The sequence below is a fragment of the Aspergillus ruber genome (assembly GCF_000600275.1).
Source record: "Aspergillus ruber CBS 135680 unplaced genomic scaffold scaffold00009, whole genome shotgun sequence".
In the NCBI taxonomy this organism is placed as follows: Eukaryota; Fungi; Ascomycota; class Eurotiomycetes; order Eurotiales; family Aspergillaceae; genus Aspergillus; species Aspergillus ruber.
The window spans coordinates 679689-699290 of NW_024467305.1; the positions used below are offsets into that span (position 1 = coordinate 679689).

The following is a 19602-nucleotide window of genomic DNA, read 5'->3' on the forward strand; positions in this document are numbered from 1 at the left end:
AACTGATTACTGAAAATTACTCATAGTGTATTCCGTCATATAATAACAAGGATCCTACTCTGCTTTGATTTCCGATTTAGAAACAAACCAGAGCAATTGACGTTTTATCCTGCATTCTCTTTTTGTGCCGCTCTTCTTTCTTTTAACTGTTCGTCATGCTTCAGGATGTTGGAGGGCCTGTCCCTCCGAACACAGACCATGTACGTTCATGAAAGCCCCGCGTCTATTGATTCGGGCCTCTCCTTATGCCTCGCCCTCTCTATGATTCAGAATGGATCAATTGGAACAGGGAAATCCAATCCTCCTACCTTTACTGGGCATATTTAATTGTCAACGGTGCCCTTTGTTTTGTGGGATCTAACATAATTGCATGTAAAGCTGCTAACAATGAGAAGGCAGTCAGCGTGTCGCTTCCGACGTGGGAAGCAAACGTGGCTTATGAAGAAGGCGCTGAATGGATCGCAAAGAAGATGCAATGTGGCTATCCGAGGTTTTTTGTCCATCCCATAATCCAAGATCTTGCTCGAGAAGTTGTACGTCGCCAGGGTGATCCCGAAACCGAGTCGGCTACTCTATTTCCGTCGCCAAAGACCGCGAATGTGTGCCATTCGTTCGTTCTATCGAGGATACCTCCAGGAAAATCTTCAGGAGTGCGAATAGTGAACTTCGTCCCGTGCACCCGTACTGATGCCGAGTCCCCCGCAGTGACGTCGCTCCTCTCATGCGTGATATATCCCAAAGAGTATGCGTCAATCGCCAAGCAAGTATGGCAACACACTGGCAATGGAGTGTCAAGTCGCCGTGGCGAATTTTGTCTCAAAGCCCTGGAAGACAATTTTCTTGTGGAGGAGAGCAGGTCAGCAATGGCCGACGCTACTGCACAAAGACCCTGTAAAGGACCGCGAAGATACCAGGGTAAAGGATCTATCAGCGGATTTTCTCGAGGCACCGGACCAACCGCAAGCGCATCTCCCGCAATTGATGGGGCCCAAGACGGCCGAGAATACTCCCAGTTTATTGAGGAGCGATTTGGTCGGAACCTCAACACTTCTTTGGCCGATCAAGCGAAGTTGGCCGTTCGCAGACGGATAGCAGGTGTTATGACTGCTGACGTTGAACTAAGCGAGGCTCTTGAAAAGGCATCAGATGAGGGGCGAATGGCGGGATTGACCGAAGACGACGTCTACCTCTTTCCCAGTGGAATGGGCTCAATTTTCAATGCCCATCAAATCGCTCTGGCCGCTAGAGGCCCCATGAAGAGCATCTGTTTCGGCTTCCCGTACATTGATACGTTGAAAGTGCTTGAAAAATGGGGCCCAGGGTGCTTATTCTACGGACACGGTTCGTCTGGAGACTTGGATGACTTGGAGTCGCGCTTGGCCAACGGTGAAAGGTTTCTCGCCCTTTTCACCGAAGTGCCTGGTAACCCACTACTCAAAACGCCAGATCTTAGAAGGATACGGTTACTTGCCGACAAATACGAATTTCTTGTAGTGGTGGATGAGACCGTTGGCAACTTCCTCAATATTAACGTGCTTCCATACGCAGACGTCGTTGTCAGCAGCTTGACGAAAATATTCAGCGGGGACAGCAATGTTATGGGAGGAAGCGCCGTCATCAATCCACACGGACGCTTCTATCAAGAGCTGAAGAATGCATTCAACAAAGAATACGAGGATAATTACTGGGCGGAAGACGCGGTGTTTCTTGAAAGAAATAGCCGCGACTTCGTGCCCAGAATCGAGAAGATTAATAAGACTTCGGAGGATATCACGGCTATGTTGAAAGAATCGCCACTAGGTATTAGATTTTCATGTCGGTTTGACGCATTAGTTGCTGATTTGATATGTTATAGTGAAAGAAATTTACTATCCCAAGTATGGCCCTTCAAGGTCATTCTACGATAACGTCCGCAACCCTACCGGGGGTTACGGCGGTCTTTTTTCTGTTACTTTTCATACAACTCGCGAGGCGACAGCTTTCTTCGATAACTTGGAAGTTATGAAGGGACCTAGTCTTGGGACTAATTTCACTCTGAGGCAAGTCTCTTATTATCTATATAATTTAACATTAAATGCTAATGGTAAACCCTAGTTGCCCGTACACATTGATAGCACATTACAACGAATTGGAATGGGTAAGTATCATTTAATCCAATTATTTTCTCGTCCCATTCACAAATGTGCTCTGTCTGACATTTCGCAGGCAAGCTCGTTTGGCATTGATTTTAACTTGGTGAGAGTAAGTGTTGGGTTAGAAGATATTCCAGACATTCATTCTAGGTTTCAGCAAGCGCTAGATGCAGTGGCGAGTGTCAAGAAGTCATAAACATATGGGCCTCTAGTGTCAGGGGATGTATGCCATAGTATCATACAGATCACGTTCTGTGGATGCGGGAAGTCCAGGTGAAGCCCTGAGGATCTACTTGTACTTGGGCCGAGGTGATATACAGATTTAAAGCAGACACGATTGAATTAGTCTGCTAGTGTGGTTCAATTCATTGTTCACTCCATACGGAGTAGTAGAAAGTATGAATTCTCGGTAATCTGAGTAAAGTATTGGTTAGTAAGCGGACTTTGCGGTGTCACGGGACTCACTTGCAACTCGGGAAAAAAATAATGTTCATACAAAACCCAAAGTTGACTGAAAGCCCTGCATGAAAATCGAGACAGACCAGAATTCGTCAAAACGACAGATTTACAGGAATTGTATATCATCTCATCCTTCCCTCCCGTTAAACGCCGTCTTTTGCTGATTCTCGTTGCGTCACTCTAGTTTCAATTTCTGCATGAAACGACGGGCAACGCCCAGAGAATAAAACATCATAGAAAAGCAACAAACTTGTGAAGCATATTTTTTCGTCATGGCTGTTGTTCTTGTTGCTCCGAAACGACCCTTCCTTACTCTCCCATTTCTCCTACCATCGCTATCCGAGTCTGTTTCCATAGAATCGCGGCGGAATCAATCCTCCTACAGGCGTACGAAACAGCGCCTACGTGTTAAACCAGATGCTTCGTTTGGTGCGTCGTCAGATCAATTCCAAGAACAAATCATCTACAATCCCCCTTCAAGCGCACCTTCTGTGTATCACACGCCAACAAAATTTCTGCCCGCCGACGACATTCGAAGAGGCCTACGTACAGATGCTTCCACGAACAGCCACAATGCAAAGGAGCTTCCTCCCGTTTTCAAATCCACTCCTGAGAAGAAATACCACTTAAATCAGTCGGACATCGAGGAGATCCGCAGACTCCGACTCAGTGACCCCATGACCTGGAGCCGATGGAAACTTGCCAAACGTTTTGACTGCTCGCCAATGTTCATTGCTATGGTATGTGAAGCTAGTCCACAGAAGAGAGAGATCCAGCGGCAAGTGCTTGAAGCAGTGCAATCTAGATGGGGCACAAAGCGGCGGATGGCCAGGGAAGACCGGCAGTTGCGGAAGGAGTCTTGGGGAAGAGATGAATGAGTAATCCATTGGTGTTTCCTTCTGTGTCCTTCCTATCTGTGGACAGGGATGCTAAAAAGGAAATGGTTATAAAAAGGAAAAGAAAAAAAAAAAAAAACATCAAGTTATGTCTTCGATTCAGTCAGAGTGGGGTGAATAGCAGCGATTTGTTTTCTAGCATTACCACACATATCAGTGTAACTACTGTATATTACCTTTTTTAGTCCATTTATTCTCCCAAATCTTTCCAGCATAGAAAAGGAAGTGCCAATAATCTTGCGCCTATTTTCGGACCCTGTTGTTGGAGCCTAAGGTGTCCTTGTCCACTTGTAAGCCGAGTAAGTATTGGTTGGCCCCCGCCATCTTTCTCCAAGGCCAAAAGATGCCCCTCCGCGTCCCAGTGTCTCTGGCAAAGCAACGATTACATTCGATCACGCAGTATTACCCCGCTCGGTGTCGGCAGCAATTCTGGACACCATCACATTTCACCTATTCCCGAACACTTTTTTTCTCCTCTCGCCGTTCATTTTACGGTCATATCAGTGATCAGAAAATGGCGCCTCAGCTGGAACCCTACTTCAAACAGTGAGTTTGAGAGCTAGAAGCATTCTGTTTCTCATGTATTTCGTCAAAGCTCATTTCTATTTTCACAATTTAGGGTGGACGGTCTGTCCGGTTCGTTTATTGATCGTACGTGCTCTATTGGCCTTCCCTGGAGCTTCCGGGCGGTCCTCTCCTTCCTCTGTGCGGCAGACGACTAACAATCCTGAAGGGCTGCGGAAAGCAGTGGCCATTCCTTCTGTTTCTGCTCAGGATGAAAATAGAAAGGATGTGTTCAAGGTCGGTTATACAATACATTGGTTCTTGAAATCAGGACTGATTTAGTTGCCATCTCTCAGATGGCTGAGTTTCTCAGCTCGGAGCTTGAAGCTTTGGGGGCAGAGGTGCAACAAAGGCCGTTAGGAAAGCAGCCCGGGAAAGAACACCTTGATTTGCCTCCCGTGGTCATTGCTCGCTATGGTAATGACAAGAATAAGCGAACTATCCTGGTATACGGACACTACGATGTACAGCCTGCTTTGAAGGAAGATGGCTGGGCCACAGAGCCTTTTGAATTGTCTGTCGATGAGAACGGAAGAATGTACGGCCGTGGCAGTACAGATGATAAGGGGCCGGTGCTGGGCTGGCTGAACGTGATTGAAGCTCATAAGAAAGCGGGCGTTGAATTGCCAGTCAACCTCCTTTGTTGTTTTGAGGGAATGGAGGAGTATGGTTCTGAGGGATTGGAGGAGTTTATCCAGTCGGAGAGCAAGGGCTTTTTCAAGGACGCAGATGCCGTTTGCATTTCAGACAACTACTGGCTTGGTACAGAGAAACCTTGTTTGACTTACGGATTGCGAGGTTGCAATTATTACTCCGTCCGGGTTTCTGGTCCCGCCCAAGATCTACACAGTGGTGTCTTTGGTGGCTCTGCGCACGAACCTATGACAGACTTAGTCAACGTTCTATCTAGGCTTGTTGACTCGCAGGGCAACATCTTGGTTCCCGGTATCATGGATCTCGTGGAGCCCCTGACAGAAGAAGAGAAGTCCCTGTATCCTGCCATCAGCTACACTATGGAGAACCTCCATGAATCGCTGGGGAGCGAGACAGGCATCCACACGACAAAGGAGCGGACGCTCATGGCCAGATGGAGATACCCATCCCTGTCTATCCACGGTATCGAGGGTGCTTACTCTGCCCCGGGAGCCAAAACGGTAATCCCAGCCAGTGTTATTGGCAAATTCTCCATTCGGACGGTGCCAAACATGGAGAGCCCAGATGTCAACAAGCTCGTCTTTGACTACATCAAATCCGAATTTGCCAAGTTGAACACTAAGAATACCCTGGACGTGTGGCTTCAGCATGACGGAAAGTGGTGGGTTGCCAGTCCAAAACACTGGAATTTTACTGCTGCCAGCAAGGCTGTGAAGCAAGTTTTCGGTGTCGAACCAGATATGACACGTGAGGGTGGCAGGTATGTTTCTTCTGCTCGTCATCAGATTCGATACATTCCTGATATGTGCTTGTGCTAATTTGGTTTATAGTATACCTGTCACCTTGAATTTCGAACAAGCTACGGGCAAGAATGTGTTGCTCCTTCCCATGGGATCTTCGACCGATGCCGCGCACTCTATTAATGAGAAACTTGACAAGAGGAACTATATCGAAGGTGTCAAGTTGCTCGGTGCATACTTGCACTACGTTGCTGAAGAACCTATGAATGCATAGGATACCCCGTTTATGTAATAAGTACAAAATAGTTGTCTACAGAATTCAAGTACGTATATTGGCATTCGACTCTTCGTAATTTCCCTTCTACGGTACGGAGTAGAACTTCTGGAGTAGGAATGGTGGATACCCCGTTACCTTAGGCGGCAAAATTGGCGGTGGGTCCCGACACGCGACGAACGCGACCCTATCGCATTAACGCATCAATCGCGCAACGACTGGATACCTTGTCAAGCAATATGGAATACTTAGCCCTCAATCCCTTGGGATAATTTCTCGTAATGTCGCCTCATTTGAAGCGTTCCCAGTCTTCCTTGGGATCTGAGGATAATGATGAACTTGGGGACGATGACACGGTTCATGCCCCAAGCTCTTCCCACTCGGTGCGCAGACCAACCAAGAATCGCAGCGGAATGAGCTAACAATAATATTTATGAGAAGAGAAAACGCCCTCGCACGTCCGCCTCCCCTATATCTGGAGAAAACAAGGCCAGCAACGATGATGGGGCAGCGTCAATACCCGAGCCTCTCAACGAGGATGAAGATGAATTAGAGCTGCGCGCAACCCAGGCAATTCAGCAGAAATATTCTTCATCGAGCAATGAAGAGAATGTTCCCGCCGAACATGGAATCTTGGAGCGCGTTGAATGCTACAATTTCATGTGTCATGACCATTTTGCAGTGGATCTGGGACCCCTCATTAACTTCATCGTGGGGAAAAATGGGAGCGGCAAAAGTGCAGTTCTTACAGCGATAACTCTTTGTTTGGGTGGTAAAGCGTCTGCTACCAATCGTGGACAGAGTTTGAAAAGCTTTATTAAAGAGGGCAAGGAGTACGTGACCGTTCAACTCTGCTCAGAATTCGGTGTCTAATCAATATTCTCTCATAGACATGCTGCTATCGTTGTGCGGATCAAAAATCAAGGCGATGGCGCCTATTTGCCGGACGACTACGGGAAATCTATCATCATAGAACGCCATTTTACAAAGAATGGGACAAGTGGTTTCAGAATCAAAGCCGACAATGGTCGCATAGTGTCCAACAAGAAGGCCGAATTGGATTCCATAATCGACTACTTCACTTTGCAATTCGACAATCCTATGAATGTTCTATCGCAAGACATGGCGCGTCAATTTCTCAGCACATCTAGCCCGGCCGAGAAATACAAGTTTTTTGTGAAAGGAGTCCAGCTTGAACAGTTGGACCAGGATTACCGGCTGATAGAGGAGTCGGTTGATCAGATTCTGGAGAAGCTCAAAAGCAAACAACAAGACATCGGGATACTGGAGAATCGCAAAGATGTTGCAAGACAGAGGCTGGAGATTTCAGATCGTCACGAATCATTAAGAAACAGGATCAGAAATATTCGAAATCAGATGGCCTGGGCTCAGGTTGAGGAACAGGAAAAGGTAGAAGTGCGCCTTGTCCGATATATATTGTGCATCGTTCTAACCAGCGCAGATACGGGACGCCCTAGAGGATGAGCTTGCACAAGCAAACGAACAAATTGCAGCAGCCGAAGCAGAACTTGGTAGATTTGATGATGCGTTCCAAGAAGTTGAAAGAGAGACTGAGACCGCTGCTCAATTTGTGAGGCAAGCTCAGTCAAAGGTTGGGCAGGCGGACAACGAAAAAGAAGAGATCAAAAATAGGTCAGAACAGCACATGAGTGAGCGTCATGATCTACAGGTATTATCACCCAAAGGATGAAAAGTCACCAATTTGGTAAATTCTTACCTTACTTATATTCTTGACAGGCCCAACAACGCCAGATTAGGGAATATATGAAAGCAGCAGAGACAAGCATCAACGAGACACGGCATAAAATTGCTGAGGAAACTAAAAGACTGGCAGACGTCAGTGGTGGAAGCTATATCCGTCAACAAGAGCAATACGAGCAGGCACAATCGGAGGCGAATGGAGCAAAAGAGAAGTACGAGCAGCTTCAACAAGATACAGGTCGTCTGTGTCGGGAACTGGAACAAGCCGGAAGGGATGCTAAATCAGCAGAAGCGCCTATTGACAAGAAGAAGGCAGACGTTCAACAAGCGGAGAGACTTCTACAGAATCTTACCAAGGAAGGTGGGGTCAAGCAATCAGGATATCATGAGAAGATGCCAATACTTCTCAGGGCGGTCCAACAAGAGAAGTCATTCTCAAGGCCTCCTGTCGGTCCAATTGGATACCATGTGACTTTACTTGAGCAGAAGTGGTCATCAATCTTGGAAACCTCGCTCGGCACGACATTGAACAGTTTCATTGTGACTTCAAAAAGGGACATGAATATCCTATCCGGTATTATGCAGAGAACTAATTGGTGAGCGGTCCTAAAACTTCTTAACTATACATTAGCTTATTACATGATCCGAAAGCGTATGCCCCATTTTTATAGGAAGCGATGGCCATATCGACACGTCACAACACGAACCTGACGCTGATTTCGACACAGCATCGCGTGTCTTGCAGGTAAGCGACTTAGGTGGAATCATAGTTGGATATGCCTAACATTGGATCATAAGATCGACAACGACCTTGTACGCCGGCAATTAATCATCAACCATGGCATCGAGCAAATGCTATTAATTGAGAGACTAGAGGAAGCATCTTCTGTACTTTTTGACGGAGTTCGCCCAAGAAATGTCAAGCGATGTTATTGCATTGACCGGAGAGACAAGCGACGGGGCATCCATCTTTCCTATAGTCGCATGGGTGAACCCAGCCAGGCACCGGTTTCGGCTTACAATGGGAGTCCACGAATGAAGTCTGATCTCGATTCGCAGATAAGGTAAGATAAACAGGTCTTGTCGATGTTTCCACCGTACAATGCTGACGCTATCAACAATAGACATCAACGTGAAATTGTCGAGGATCTTCGGCGTGGACTTAATAGTCAAGAACAAGAATATCGCCTTTCTCGGTCTCGCGCAGAGAATCGCAAACAAGCTCTCGTACGGCACGAGAGGGCGATCAAGGAACAACAAATTGTTGTACAGAGAGCAGAAGATTGCGTGGAGGAGCTCAAAGAGGCACTCGAAAAGGAGACCGTCGGAGAGGGGATTGATAGACTTCGTTCAGCCCTCATCGATGCTGAGGCCGAAAAACGACTCAACGAAGGGCAGTACAATGACAGTGTCGAAGCCATGAGAGCTATCATGGACACCTTGAGGGAAACAAGACGGGAGATCAAGGAGAAAGATGCACATATAGCCACTTTGCAAGAAGAGCTTCGGGTTGCGCAGAGCGAAGACCAAATGGTGAAGAAGAAGCGCCGACAAATCCTTGACAGCAAAAATGCTGTGATCGAGCGGAACGATATGATCAGGCATAACCAGGAGGAAATTCGTCGGCAAAGAGAAGAAGTTGTCGCACGGGTCCTTGACTACAATGAAAAGGCCAGCATGGTGTCTACACGTGTCGCTGTTGATGAAGGAGAAACTACTCGCAGTCTAGACAACAAGCTTGAGAGGCTCCATAAAGATCTTCAACGCTACAATCGGGAGTAAGTGTCGCCACGTCATGCGTTTCTTGTTAGCAAACTAACCGAATGCAAGGCTTGGGGCGTCTCGAGAAGATTTGGCTGCAGAAGCCTCGAGAGCAACTGTAGCTTACGAGCGTGCTGAGAAACACATCAGAGAACTCGGATTGCTGACCAAGGTAAGGGCCAATTCTGCACGATGGGTCGGCCCTTTGTTAATCAAGCATGGACAGATATTTGCCGAGACATTGAGACATCGCAAAGACCGGTGGGGGATATTTAGGTCGCACATCTCATCTCGGGCCAAGGCGCAATTCACATACCTCTTGAGTGAAAGAAGTTTCCGCGGCCGGCTTCTTGCTGATCACCAGGGCAAGCTTCTAGATTTGCAGGTAAGTGGCTTCAATTCACTGCTGTTCCCAACTTGGCATTGAATCTAACAATACTCCCCAGGTTGAACCCGACATAACGAAGGAGGATGGTGCTGGTCGGGGCGCAAAGACACTGTCTGGAGGTGAAAAGTCATTTTCCCAGGTTTGTCTATTACTGGCGCTGTGGGAGGCCATGGGCTCGCCCATACGTTGCTTGGATGAATTGTAAGTTTGTTTGATTGTTTTTATTTTTCTTTTGACTCCCATATCATCATTCAAAAAATGATAGGAAACTCGAATTTGTCGCTGATGTCTTTTCCTCTTTACAGTGATGTCTACATGGACCACGTCAACAGGAAGATGGCGATCGATATGCTTGTATGTGTTGGACAGTCCCCCTGATCCGGCTTTGAAAGCCGCTAAATGATAGTTCCTACTAGATGCTTGCTGCTCGACGTTCAATCGGAAGGCAGTTTATTCTAATCACGCCTGGTTCAAGATCGGACATTGGCCTGGCACCCGACGTCCGGGTGAAAGAGTAAGATATCCTCTCCCCCCACCTCTGGAACTAAACGAGAAAAGGGAATTGACGACTGTGCTTTTCTTTATAGGTTGGCAGAACCAGAACGAGGACAAACTACTTTGCCGTTCACACGATAATGGCGGCCTGCGTTCCAACCCTCTTTCGTTTCTTTTTGCCTCTTCTTCTATCCCTCCCTTGTAAAGTTTGGACTTGCTTATGTATCATAGTATCATATACGAGCTTTATTTTTATACGAAATAAGCCATAATAGCATCTTTCTTCTCATTGGTTTTTGGGGACTTGTGGCGTGGAAGATTTCAGGTTAGGGCTTTGATCATGAGTCCCAGATTGTTGGGCTTCAAGGCTCTGGACGATTTCTCAATATAAAGGGCTTTGACAAGTGTCAAATCCCTGCTTGGGACTGTATCGCACGCTGCAAGGCCGCATATGCCGCTATGCAAGAATTATATTAGATGAACATCCAATTGCCCATCACATGAGCTCACATGATCCCCAAGGTTGCTGGATGCCAGAATTGTACAGCATGAGTTACAATTTCTATGGACATAAATAAAAATGACACCTTTTCACTCTGATGCGCAAAATACAGGTGCTATTCTCCACATCTGAATGCAGTGGTTGTAATATCCTCTGTAATATACGAGAGTACAGGTGGTCCGTGGGTAACGGCATTACCTTTACACAAGCAACCCACTTATCGCCGTAGGATTTTAATTTCTCTCTTCCTCTGTGTGAACACGCAAAACCTCCTTTATACTCTTCGTCCCATTCACCAAGTGGACTCGGCTTCACCTGACTACATAGTACATCTTCCTACCTCTTCCCTCCACGCCTACTCTCTGGTCGCCACGTTCGAACCGATATTTCGAAACGACTTCGCCTACGTCCTCTTAACTAGTACCTCACATTGAGAAGCTCAAGAGTGGTCTATCTCTCGCCTTAGGCAGCCTTGTGCACTCGTTTCTTTTCTGTTTCTTTCTCTTTTCTCTTTTCTCTTTTCTCTTTTCTATTTCCCTGTCTTCCTTTGACCTACTATTAAGCTCGAAAAATAAGCTATCTATCATTGCCCCTCACCGCCGAACATACTTTACGCCGTTCCCGTCTCTCGATCCTCTTGTTGACAACCGAATTTTTTGATCATCATACTCTGGCCTCTTGCAGAACGAAGAATTTCTTTTTCTTGTCAACACACTGTTTATTCCAAAGAAAGGGCCACATCTAAACTCCATTACATTCGGCCAAAGGCACCCATCATCCCCTCACCTACAAACCCGAACACCCGACCGCTATTCTCCCAAAGAAATCCAATCCCAATCATCATGGCCGACGCTCTTGCTTCACAGTTGAACAATACAAACCTAGGGTATGTGGACTGCCATACAGTAGCGCTGCAATTCCCGCATGGAACTTACAGCAATTCCCGTTCAACAGGGATGACGCGAAATGGAAGGAAAACCTGAACGCTCCTGCAAAGGATGCTAGACCGCAGACTGAGGTTCGTAGTATTGGACGGTTGTCTTTTGATCTTTCTAGGTACTAATCTTGCTGCAGGATGTGACAGCTACAAAGGGTCTAGAATTCGAAGACTTCTATATCAAGCGTGAGCTGATGATGGGTATCTTCGAGGCTGGTTTTGAGAAGCCCTCGCCTATCCAGGAAGAAACAATACCGGTTGCTCTTACCGGTAGGGATATCCTAGCTCGTGCTAAAAACGGAACAGGGAAGACGGCTGCTTTTGTCATCCCCACCTTAGAACGCATCAACCCCAAGAGCACCAAAACTCAGGCTCTTATCCTTGTTCCCACAAGGGAATTGGCGCTCCAGACATCTGCCGTCTGCAAGACACTTGGGAAGCACTTAGGTATCAACGTCATGGTCACTACAGGAGGAACCGGATTAATGGACGATATCATCCGATTGAACGACGCAGTCCATATCCTTGTCGGAACCCCAGGAAGAGTGCTTGACTTGGCCAGCAAGGGTGTTGCCGATCTTTCGGAGTGTCCCACGTTCGTTATGGATGAAGCAGATAAATTGCTGTCCCCTGAATTCACACCCGTCATTGAGCAGCTGCTGTCGTTCCATCCCAAGGATCGCCAGGTTATGCTATTCAGTGCCACGTTCCCGTTAATCGTCAAGTCATTCAAGGTATGATTAACAGTTGATTCTTCTTTGTTTCTAGCGTTCTTCAGCTGACTGCTTTGCTGTAGGATAAACATATGCGCAACCCTTATGAAATTAACCTCATGGACGAACTTACCTTACGAGGAATCACTCAGTATTATGCTTTTGTGGAAGAAAAGCAGAAGGTTCATTGTCTTAACACTCTGTTCTCCAAGCTTCAGATCAATCAGTCGATCATTTTCTGCAATTCGACGAATCGAGTCGAACTCCTTGCAAAAAAGATTACGGAACTGGGTTATTCATGCTTCTATTCTCATGCCCGGATGCTTCAACATCACCGTAACCGCGTCTTCCATGATTTCCGAAACGGCGTATGCCGCAACCTTGTCTGCTCCGATCTGCTTACTCGTGGTATTGATATCCAAGCGGTCAATGTTGTCATCAACTTTGATTTCCCTAAGAACGCCGAGACCTACCTTCATCGAATTGGTCGTTCTGGGCGTTTCGGCCATCTGGGTCTTGCCATTAACCTCATCAACTGGGATGATCGCTTCAACCTGTACAGAATTGAACAGGAATTAGGGACTGAGATTCAGCCCATTCCTCAGAACATTGACAAGAAACTCTATGTTTATGACTCTCCGGATACTATTCCCCGCCCCATTGCCCATTCCTCTCAACCCATTGCCCATTCTTCTCAACCACGTCAGGCGATCGGTCCGACCCCAAACGCAAACAACGGAGAATACCAGCAACAGCAACAACGTCGCTACAATGAACATACAAATGGCGGAAATTATCAGTTCAACCGAGGTCGCGGTGCATACCGTGGACGTGGTCAGGGCCAACGACGTAACGTACAGGGCGATGTCAACAAATTTGTCGCTTCGCAAGGCTAAGCCTATAGCAAGGCTCAAATGGCGCCAACATCCCAAGTTGGCGACAACTTCTGCTTGTTAATACTGCTCCGTCTCTTCTTTTGATTTACTTTTTTGTGCTTGTACTTTTTTTTTTTTTTTTTCTATGCAAGTCATCGGGATTTGCTGTTAACACATTAACGCCTTAAGCCCCACTTACTTTCTACTGTCATCATTTTATTTCCTTTCATTTTGTCATGACAGCATGATAAGGATGCTATATCTGTACCATATCTGCTTATACATCAACCCTTCAATTAATCCGTGTTTCTCACGCCGGTTATTTAGGGTTGGTTGTTGTTGGCTCTCCACCAGGCGCATCTTGCCATGAGTGTGGCTCTTTTCTTCTACCTTATTTCCAAGGTGTACATATATTTCTTCGTCTCATCACTGCATCCTGGGAACCTCAGAAGCACAGGGGTTGGCGTTCTTAGGGCGTGGTCAGTGATTTTTTTTTTTTTTTTGGATGCCAGCTGTCTTCGTTGCACTGTCGATCATGCAACGGTTGCGTGTACGGCATCCTGGAGTTTTGCTTTGGGGCTCGGTTCGAAGAACTCGCAGCTTTCTTAGATTCGGCATTTTCTTCTTTTCCTTCTCTTTTTTACGAACCAAGCTTGTTGCCTGCTAATTTGCTTTGCTCGTGTCTGTCTATCTGCCTTCACTCGAGCTGGTGGGTTTTACGACAGCTATGCTTGTTCATCTTCTCTCAATCTCTTTCATTCTATTTGATGTCAAGTCCCAAACTTCATGCTTTTATGTCTTGAAGCAGGAGGGTCAACTTTTACTCTGGAATTTTACCGGGGCTAGATGCGAGTTGGGATGAGCTGAAGTCTTCGAACTTTATGGGTGCAGTGCGTTATGACGAGAATGGGGAGGCATTGAAAAAAGAAAACAATGAAGAATAATAAAAAAGGACAGGGTGGATGTGGACCGGAGTGTTGACGGACTGGGGAATCACAAAACAAAAAGAGAAAAAAAGAAAAAACGAGTGTTGGGGCACCAGGTGCTGCTGTCGCTGCCATTTTAAATAACATCATCTGGCCAAATGAATGACAATCTGCCCTTTCACTAAACCATGACTTTCCTAATGTCCGTACTACTACTGTATGTAAACGTAAGTATCGACGTTTTACCTCGGAGTTGCGGAGCGATCTCGGAGTTGACTGCGTGGATTGCTCATGCTGGCTACCGTATGATATCTTGAATTGATTTGTCCGCAGTTCTTGGACCAAAACAAATTTCAATCACATCAGTGCCTCTTAGATTTTGCCTAATGGCTACCGCAAGCAAAGATCAGAAATCAAAGGTCTGCATTTTGGAGTTGAGATCCCGAAAAAGCCTCTTGCAACGAGTTGCTAACTACATCACAGCCCAGTAGTCTGCGGTCGATTGTCGCAGGCTCAACGGCGGGGGCAATTGAGATTGGTAAATATATATTCCCTTACTAGATTTAGGGTACAGCAAGTATCGGCTAACGCGGATCATAGCGATTACCTATCCAGCCGAATGTACGGCAATGCCTTTCCATGCACTTCTTCAAAAACTGACCCGGATGTCTTAGTCGCCAAGACACGCTCGCAACTCAATCGCAAATTACCTGATGGAAAGAAACTGCCATGGCCAAAATTTGGTCCTCAATGGTACGCTGGATGTACCTCGTTAATCATAGGGAATTCGTTTAAGGCAGGAATCCGTGAGTCCTTAATTGGCCCCAGTAGTTTGGACGGGCTGCATTGTGCTTACACTGTAAACTTTGCAAAGGGTTCGTCGCCTTTGATAAAATAAAAACGTTTCTCCAGGATGAGAACGGCAAAATCTCGGGCCCGCGGACGGTCCTCGCTGGCTTTGGTGCTGGTTTCACAGAATCGCTTATAGCTGTTACCCCATTTGAGAGTATCAAGACACAAATGTCAGCCATGCCCATCCATGGTCGACGATGCTGACCTTGGCCTGATGTAAAACTGAGACTAACAAGCGGTATCTAGAATTGACGACCGGAAATCGGGAAATCCTCGCATGCGCGGTCTCGTGCATGGTAGCAAGGTGATCTTCCAAGAAAGAGGCATTCGAGGTTTCTTCCAAGGTCTTGTTCCCACAACAGCAAGACAGGCTGCAAACTCGGCAACAAGATTTTCGAGTTATACTACATTGAAGCAGTTGGCCGAAGGTTATGTTGCCCCTGGAGAAAAATTGGGAACTGCCAGTACATTCGCTATTGGAGGCGTGGCAGGTCTCATAACAGTGTACGTTTCGACCCTTTTATTATAGCCCTCCACTTATAGATTTCTCACTGACGTCGGAAAATACAGTTATGTTACCCAGCCCCTTGACACCGTGAAGACCAGGTAAGGAAAAGCGGATATGTCTAGATATTGGTTTGGACCTACATTACTGATGCCCAAGCACAGGATGCAATCTCTGGAAGCTAGCAAGAATTACAAAAACAGTTTCGTTTGTGCGGCAAAAATCTTCAAGGACGAAGGAGTCCTCACGCTCTGGTCTGGTGCTATGCCACGGTTGGCGAGGTTGATCATGAGTGGTGGAATTGTATTTACCATGTTTGTTTACCTGAACCCTGCATTTAGTGGATTATTGCTAACTTCTGCAAACAGGTATGAAAAGACTATGGAGGCTCTGGACTCTTTCGATCCGCAAAGGAAATATATATGATATTTTCTTCTCTAAGGAATAAGATCTAAGAGAATTAAATTATCATGAGTGCTTAGAACAGGAAAGTACGTTACATAAATACATATGGTTGATACTTTCATTTTATTTTACAAAATGCGGCACTTCAAGTCATTAGGTCAACTCTACTTTTTTGCAGCATCCTCCGCAACCATAGCTTCAACTTCTCGATCTACAAGCCAAGTCCTCACGCTATCCATGACTGTTTCAAGGCCATCGCCACCAACAAGAACATCATCCAGATTGTGTACCGTGATGCCACTGCGATGATCTGTACATCGACTCTGGCCATAGTTGTATGTGCGAATCTTGTCACCACGGCCCATGCGGGCGACGCCTCCCATTGCTCCTCTTCTAAGCTGGACCAATTCCTGCTCACGAGCTTCTTGTCTTGCTTCTGCCAACTTTGCCCGTAGCACTTGCCATGCCTTTTTACGATTCGCGTGCTGAGACCGCGAATCCTGCATCGAGACGACGATACCAGACGGTACATGGGTCAACCGAATGGCAGACTCCGTTTTATTGACGTGCTGTCCACCAGCACCACTCGCCCGCATCTTCTCAGTACGGACTTCCTGTGGGTTAATGTAGTAGTCACTGTTCGGATCTTCAAAATTGAGTCCACTGTCCATGCCACTACCCGTCTCAGGAAAACTAGGGAGTATCATCACACTGACAGCACTGGTGTGTGTGCGTCCCTTGGTTTCCGTGGCCGGCACTCTCTGAACTCTGTGCACGCCTGACTCAGTCCTCAAAGTCTCGTAAGCCCCATTCGTTTCAATTTCCAGAACGGCTTCGCTCAGGCAGTCCTCGGCGGGTCCGTCTGCCACATCCTTTTTAATCAAACTTGATTGAAGACCGCGTCGAGTACAAAATGAAGTGTACATTCTTAACAGCTCAAAAGCGAAAAGACCAGCTTCATCACCACCTGCGCCAGGTCGAATTTCAAGTAAACAAGGAAGGCCTGCGAACGGATGACGGGGTATAAGCGATTCTTTCAATTTGTCTGATATTGCCGGTAAGGTGCCTTGGTTGCCCTCTAGGTCTTCGACGGCTAGAGAGCGTAACTCTGAGTCCGTATTGGGATCGTTGAGCAAAGATTGAAGCTCCGATATGGACTAAATGAATTGGGAATTATAGTCAGTTTAATAAAAAGCCGCATTCACTTCAATCCGCCTTGAGTGCACACCTCATTTGCACTATCCCATTTTTTCAGAGTTTCTGCGACTGATACTAGTTCACCGAGTCGCTTTGCGGTTTTCGCATCAAACGAATTCGCCAGGCGAGAAGAAAGCGCCGAATGTTCAGCCGCGAGCGAGCGAGCTCGAACCAGTAAAGCGGGAGACAGGCCAGTTTCCGGGACTAGCAAAGAGGCGAAGTATTAGCCCTAGTCCTTAACCCAATGGTAATACTATAGCCGGCGACCATACTTGTGTTCACAGTTCGCCGTTGGAAAAATGGTTGCAAATCCGGGGCAATTTTAGGAAAGCGCCTAAGACATCGAGAGCACGCCCATGGAACGGTGAACATGCTTTTCTGAGTAGAAGCGCGTCTCTCTAATACTTCCAATTGAGAAATATTTCCAGAACGCAAGAGAAGATGTATTCTATTTCATGTGGAGCGTATTCGAGAACACTCCGTCAATCACGTGTATTGTTTACAATACGCCACACGTACCGGACCGTAAAGGCCAGACTGGAAGTATACAGCCTGCTTATTCTTATCTTAAACTACACACTGGTTAAATCAAACGCATAACATTCTCTTCGCTGCTCGTCTTTCTTTCTTTTTTCTTTTTTCCCTCCTTTTTTCCCAAGCAGCCCAACATATCATTGCGTCCGAGAATTACGATGTACTTCTAAAGAGCGCCATATTTGTTGCACCACCGTTCAAGTTATCATATCATGTACATCTCCTTTGAATCGTTCACGGCCTTTTTGGCCTGTCTCACAGTTTGCCATAGCCTCCAGGCTTCCCAGATACCCATAGATACACCACTTTCATCTTTGATCTCTTCGGCAAAAACTCACCTTGCAAACGGGTCACCTCGTGACGCTTTACTTTTCTACGATGCAGCAGTTTCGCGGGATCCTACGAACTATCTCACCGTTTTTCAGCGAGGCGCAACCTTTCTGTCCATTGGAAAGAATTTACAGGCATTGCAGGACTTTGACCGCGTGCTAGAACTGAAACCGGACTTTGAAAGTGCTTTGCTCCAACGAGCGCGCCTGAGGGCTAAGTCAGCAGACTGGACGAGTGCAATTGATGACTTAGAAAAGGCTGGCAAAAAGTCCTCTTCGGAGTATCAGGAAATACTGGATGCGCAACACGCAGCACAACTAGCGCAAGATGCAGAGAAACAAGGCGCCTGGGAGACGTGTGTGACCCAGGCTAACACAGCAGTGGTTAAGGCGACCACTTCTTTAGGCCTACGGCGCACTCGAGCACATTGTCGCCTAGAAAAAGGAGAAATAGAGGAGGGCATTAGCGACCTAGCGCATGTTCTACAGATGTCTCCTAGTCTGGTGGAGCCACATCTTCAAATATCGTCAATGCTGTTCTTTGCTTTAGGAGAGGGTGACCGTGGTATTTCTCAGCTCCGGAAATGTTTGCATTCGGATCCTGAATCGAAGCCATGCAACCGCCTTTACCGTAAGGAGAAAAAGCTGCTAAAACGACTAGAAAAACTCCGGGGCGCGTTGAGTTCGCGGAAATATAGCAACGCTGCACATCTGCTAGTTGGAGTAGGTGAGGACAGTGGGCTTCTGGGCGATGTCAAGGAGGATGTTGCACAGGCAAGAGATGAGGGCCACATTCATCCTACAGCACCCAATAATCTATACATATCTTTGGTGGAAAATACGTGCGAGGCTTATCGCGAGGTTTGTGGTTCCCAGAGAATGAGGCCTTTAGTAATTGCTAATTTATCTTTTTCTGTAGATGCATATGCCTAAGCGCGCTACGCCTTATTGTTCAGAGGCGCTTGAGTTGAATCCATACTCCCTTCAAGCTCTTATGTTCAAGGGTCAGGCTGCCATTGATGAGGAACGATTTGAGGACGCAATACGCGCACTGAACACGGCCAAAGAGCACCATGCAGACTCTAAAGACACCCAAGATCTTCTGCAAAAGGCGCATATATTGTTAAAGCGTTCCAAGAAGAAGGACTACTATAGAGTTTTAGGTGTCAGTCATGATGCAGATGAACGGACAATCAAACGCGCTTATCGTCAGTTGACGAAGCAGCACCATCCCGATAAGGCTGCTTCTCAAGGTGTCCCTAAAGAAGAAGCTGAAAAGAAGATGGCTTCTATTAATGAGGCGCATGAGGTTCTCGCGGATCCAGAACTCAGGGCACGTTACGACAGCGGCGATGACCCCAACGATCATGAATCTCAGCGAGGAAACCCATTCCAGGGAAATCCCTTTGGCCCTGGTGGTGGACAACAATTCTTCTTCCAACAGGGAGGGCCGCAGTTCAATTTCAAGTTCTCGGGTCCCGGCTTCAATTTTCCAGGTGGTTTCCCATTTCGTTGACATCATTTCAGGCGCGTTTTTTGGACACGGAGTAGGAGCGTTATACTCACATAAACCCGAGCCCCCCCTTTTTTTTTTTTTTTTTTTTTTTCGTCCTTCCTCGCTTGCCTTATGCCTTTATGGGCAAGATAATTCTGAATTCACATGATAAGTTTATCCGGCAATAAGTATATTGTCAGTAGCTTGGGGCTTCCCAAATGCATGTATAAATAGACAATACGAGAAA

General features: G+C 46.7%; 8 protein-coding genes across 8 annotated transcripts; 7 read left to right on the forward strand and 1 right to left on the reverse strand.

Moving 5' to 3' along the window:
• EURHEDRAFT_411472 (cystathionine gamma-synthase) lies at positions 1 to 2591 on the forward strand. Its single transcript, XM_040781628.1, has 5 exons — positions 1 to 200; positions 396 to 1800; positions 1856 to 2039; positions 2095 to 2137; positions 2206 to 2591. Exons 1-5 carry the CDS (start codon positions 156 to 158, stop codon positions 2326 to 2328), a joined length of 1800 nt encoding a protein of 599 aa, XP_040639996.1. The 5' UTR covers positions 1 to 155; the 3' UTR covers positions 2329 to 2591.
• A 272-nt stretch (positions 2592 to 2863) lies between these two features.
• EURHEDRAFT_401949 (mitochondrial 54S ribosomal protein mL58) lies at positions 2864 to 3469 on the forward strand (the record flags this gene model as incomplete). The annotated part of the gene is made up of 1 exon (XM_040780118.1): positions 2864 to 3469. The coding sequence occupies one exon, from the start codon at positions 2864 to 2866 to the stop codon at positions 3467 to 3469; it is 606 nt and encodes a 201-aa protein (XP_040639997.1).
• Positions 3470 to 3772: 303 nt separating this feature from the next.
• On the forward strand, positions 3773 to 5790 carry EURHEDRAFT_411475 (M20 family dipeptidase). Its single transcript, XM_040781629.1, has 5 exons — positions 3773 to 4033; positions 4107 to 4138; positions 4221 to 4288; positions 4348 to 5465; positions 5536 to 5790. The coding sequence occupies exons 1-5, from the start codon at positions 3831 to 3833 to the stop codon at positions 5717 to 5719; spliced, it is 1605 nt and encodes a 534-aa protein (XP_040639998.1). The 5' UTR covers positions 3773 to 3830; the 3' UTR covers positions 5720 to 5790.
• A 144-nt stretch (positions 5791 to 5934) lies between these two features.
• EURHEDRAFT_411476 (DNA repair protein SMC6) lies at positions 5935 to 10692 on the forward strand. The gene is made up of 14 exons (XM_040781630.1): positions 5935 to 6102; positions 6161 to 6552; positions 6610 to 7129; positions 7182 to 7409; positions 7478 to 8037; positions 8093 to 8186; positions 8240 to 8505; positions 8566 to 9219; positions 9272 to 9374; positions 9429 to 9587; positions 9649 to 9791; positions 9896 to 9944; positions 10007 to 10104; positions 10178 to 10692. The coding sequence occupies exons 1-14, from the start codon at positions 6001 to 6003 to the stop codon at positions 10224 to 10226; spliced, it is 3417 nt and encodes a 1138-aa protein (XP_040639999.1). The 5' UTR covers positions 5935 to 6000; the 3' UTR covers positions 10227 to 10692.
• A 737-nt stretch (positions 10693 to 11429) lies between these two features.
• On the forward strand, positions 11430 to 13133 carry dhh1 (DExD/H-box ATP-dependent RNA helicase DHH1; the record flags this gene model as incomplete). Its single annotated transcript, XM_040780119.1, has 4 exons — positions 11430 to 11473; positions 11494 to 11605; positions 11662 to 12258; positions 12321 to 13133. The coding sequence occupies 4 exons, from the start codon at positions 11430 to 11432 to the stop codon at positions 13131 to 13133; spliced, it is 1566 nt and encodes a 521-aa protein (XP_040640000.1).
• Positions 13134 to 14424: 1291 nt separating this feature from the next.
• EURHEDRAFT_376827 (putative mitochondrial tricarboxylate transporter (Ctp)) lies at positions 14425 to 15821 on the forward strand (the record flags this gene model as incomplete). The annotated part of the gene is made up of 9 exons (XM_040778894.1): positions 14425 to 14457; positions 14522 to 14576; positions 14639 to 14659; positions 14713 to 14844; positions 14913 to 15060; positions 15137 to 15394; positions 15461 to 15496; positions 15560 to 15709; positions 15764 to 15821. 9 exons carry the CDS (start codon positions 14425 to 14427, stop codon positions 15819 to 15821), a joined length of 891 nt encoding a protein of 296 aa, XP_040640001.1.
• Positions 15822 to 15964: 143 nt separating this feature from the next.
• EURHEDRAFT_514714 (putative mitochondrial translation release factor (RF-1)) lies at positions 15965 to 17369 on the reverse strand (the record flags this gene model as incomplete). Its single annotated transcript, XM_040786292.1, has 3 exons — positions 15965 to 16957; positions 17029 to 17201; positions 17270 to 17369. 3 exons carry the CDS (start codon positions 17367 to 17369, stop codon positions 15965 to 15967), a joined length of 1266 nt encoding a protein of 421 aa, XP_040640002.1.
• Positions 17370 to 17743: 374 nt separating this feature from the next.
• Positions 17744 to 19376, forward strand: EURHEDRAFT_376829 (DnaJ and TPR domain protein; the record flags this gene model as incomplete). Its single annotated transcript, XM_040778895.1, has 2 exons — positions 17744 to 18721; positions 18780 to 19376. The coding sequence occupies 2 exons, from the start codon at positions 17744 to 17746 to the stop codon at positions 19374 to 19376; spliced, it is 1575 nt and encodes a 524-aa protein (XP_040640003.1).
• Between the last annotated feature and the right edge of the window lie 226 nt (positions 19377 to 19602).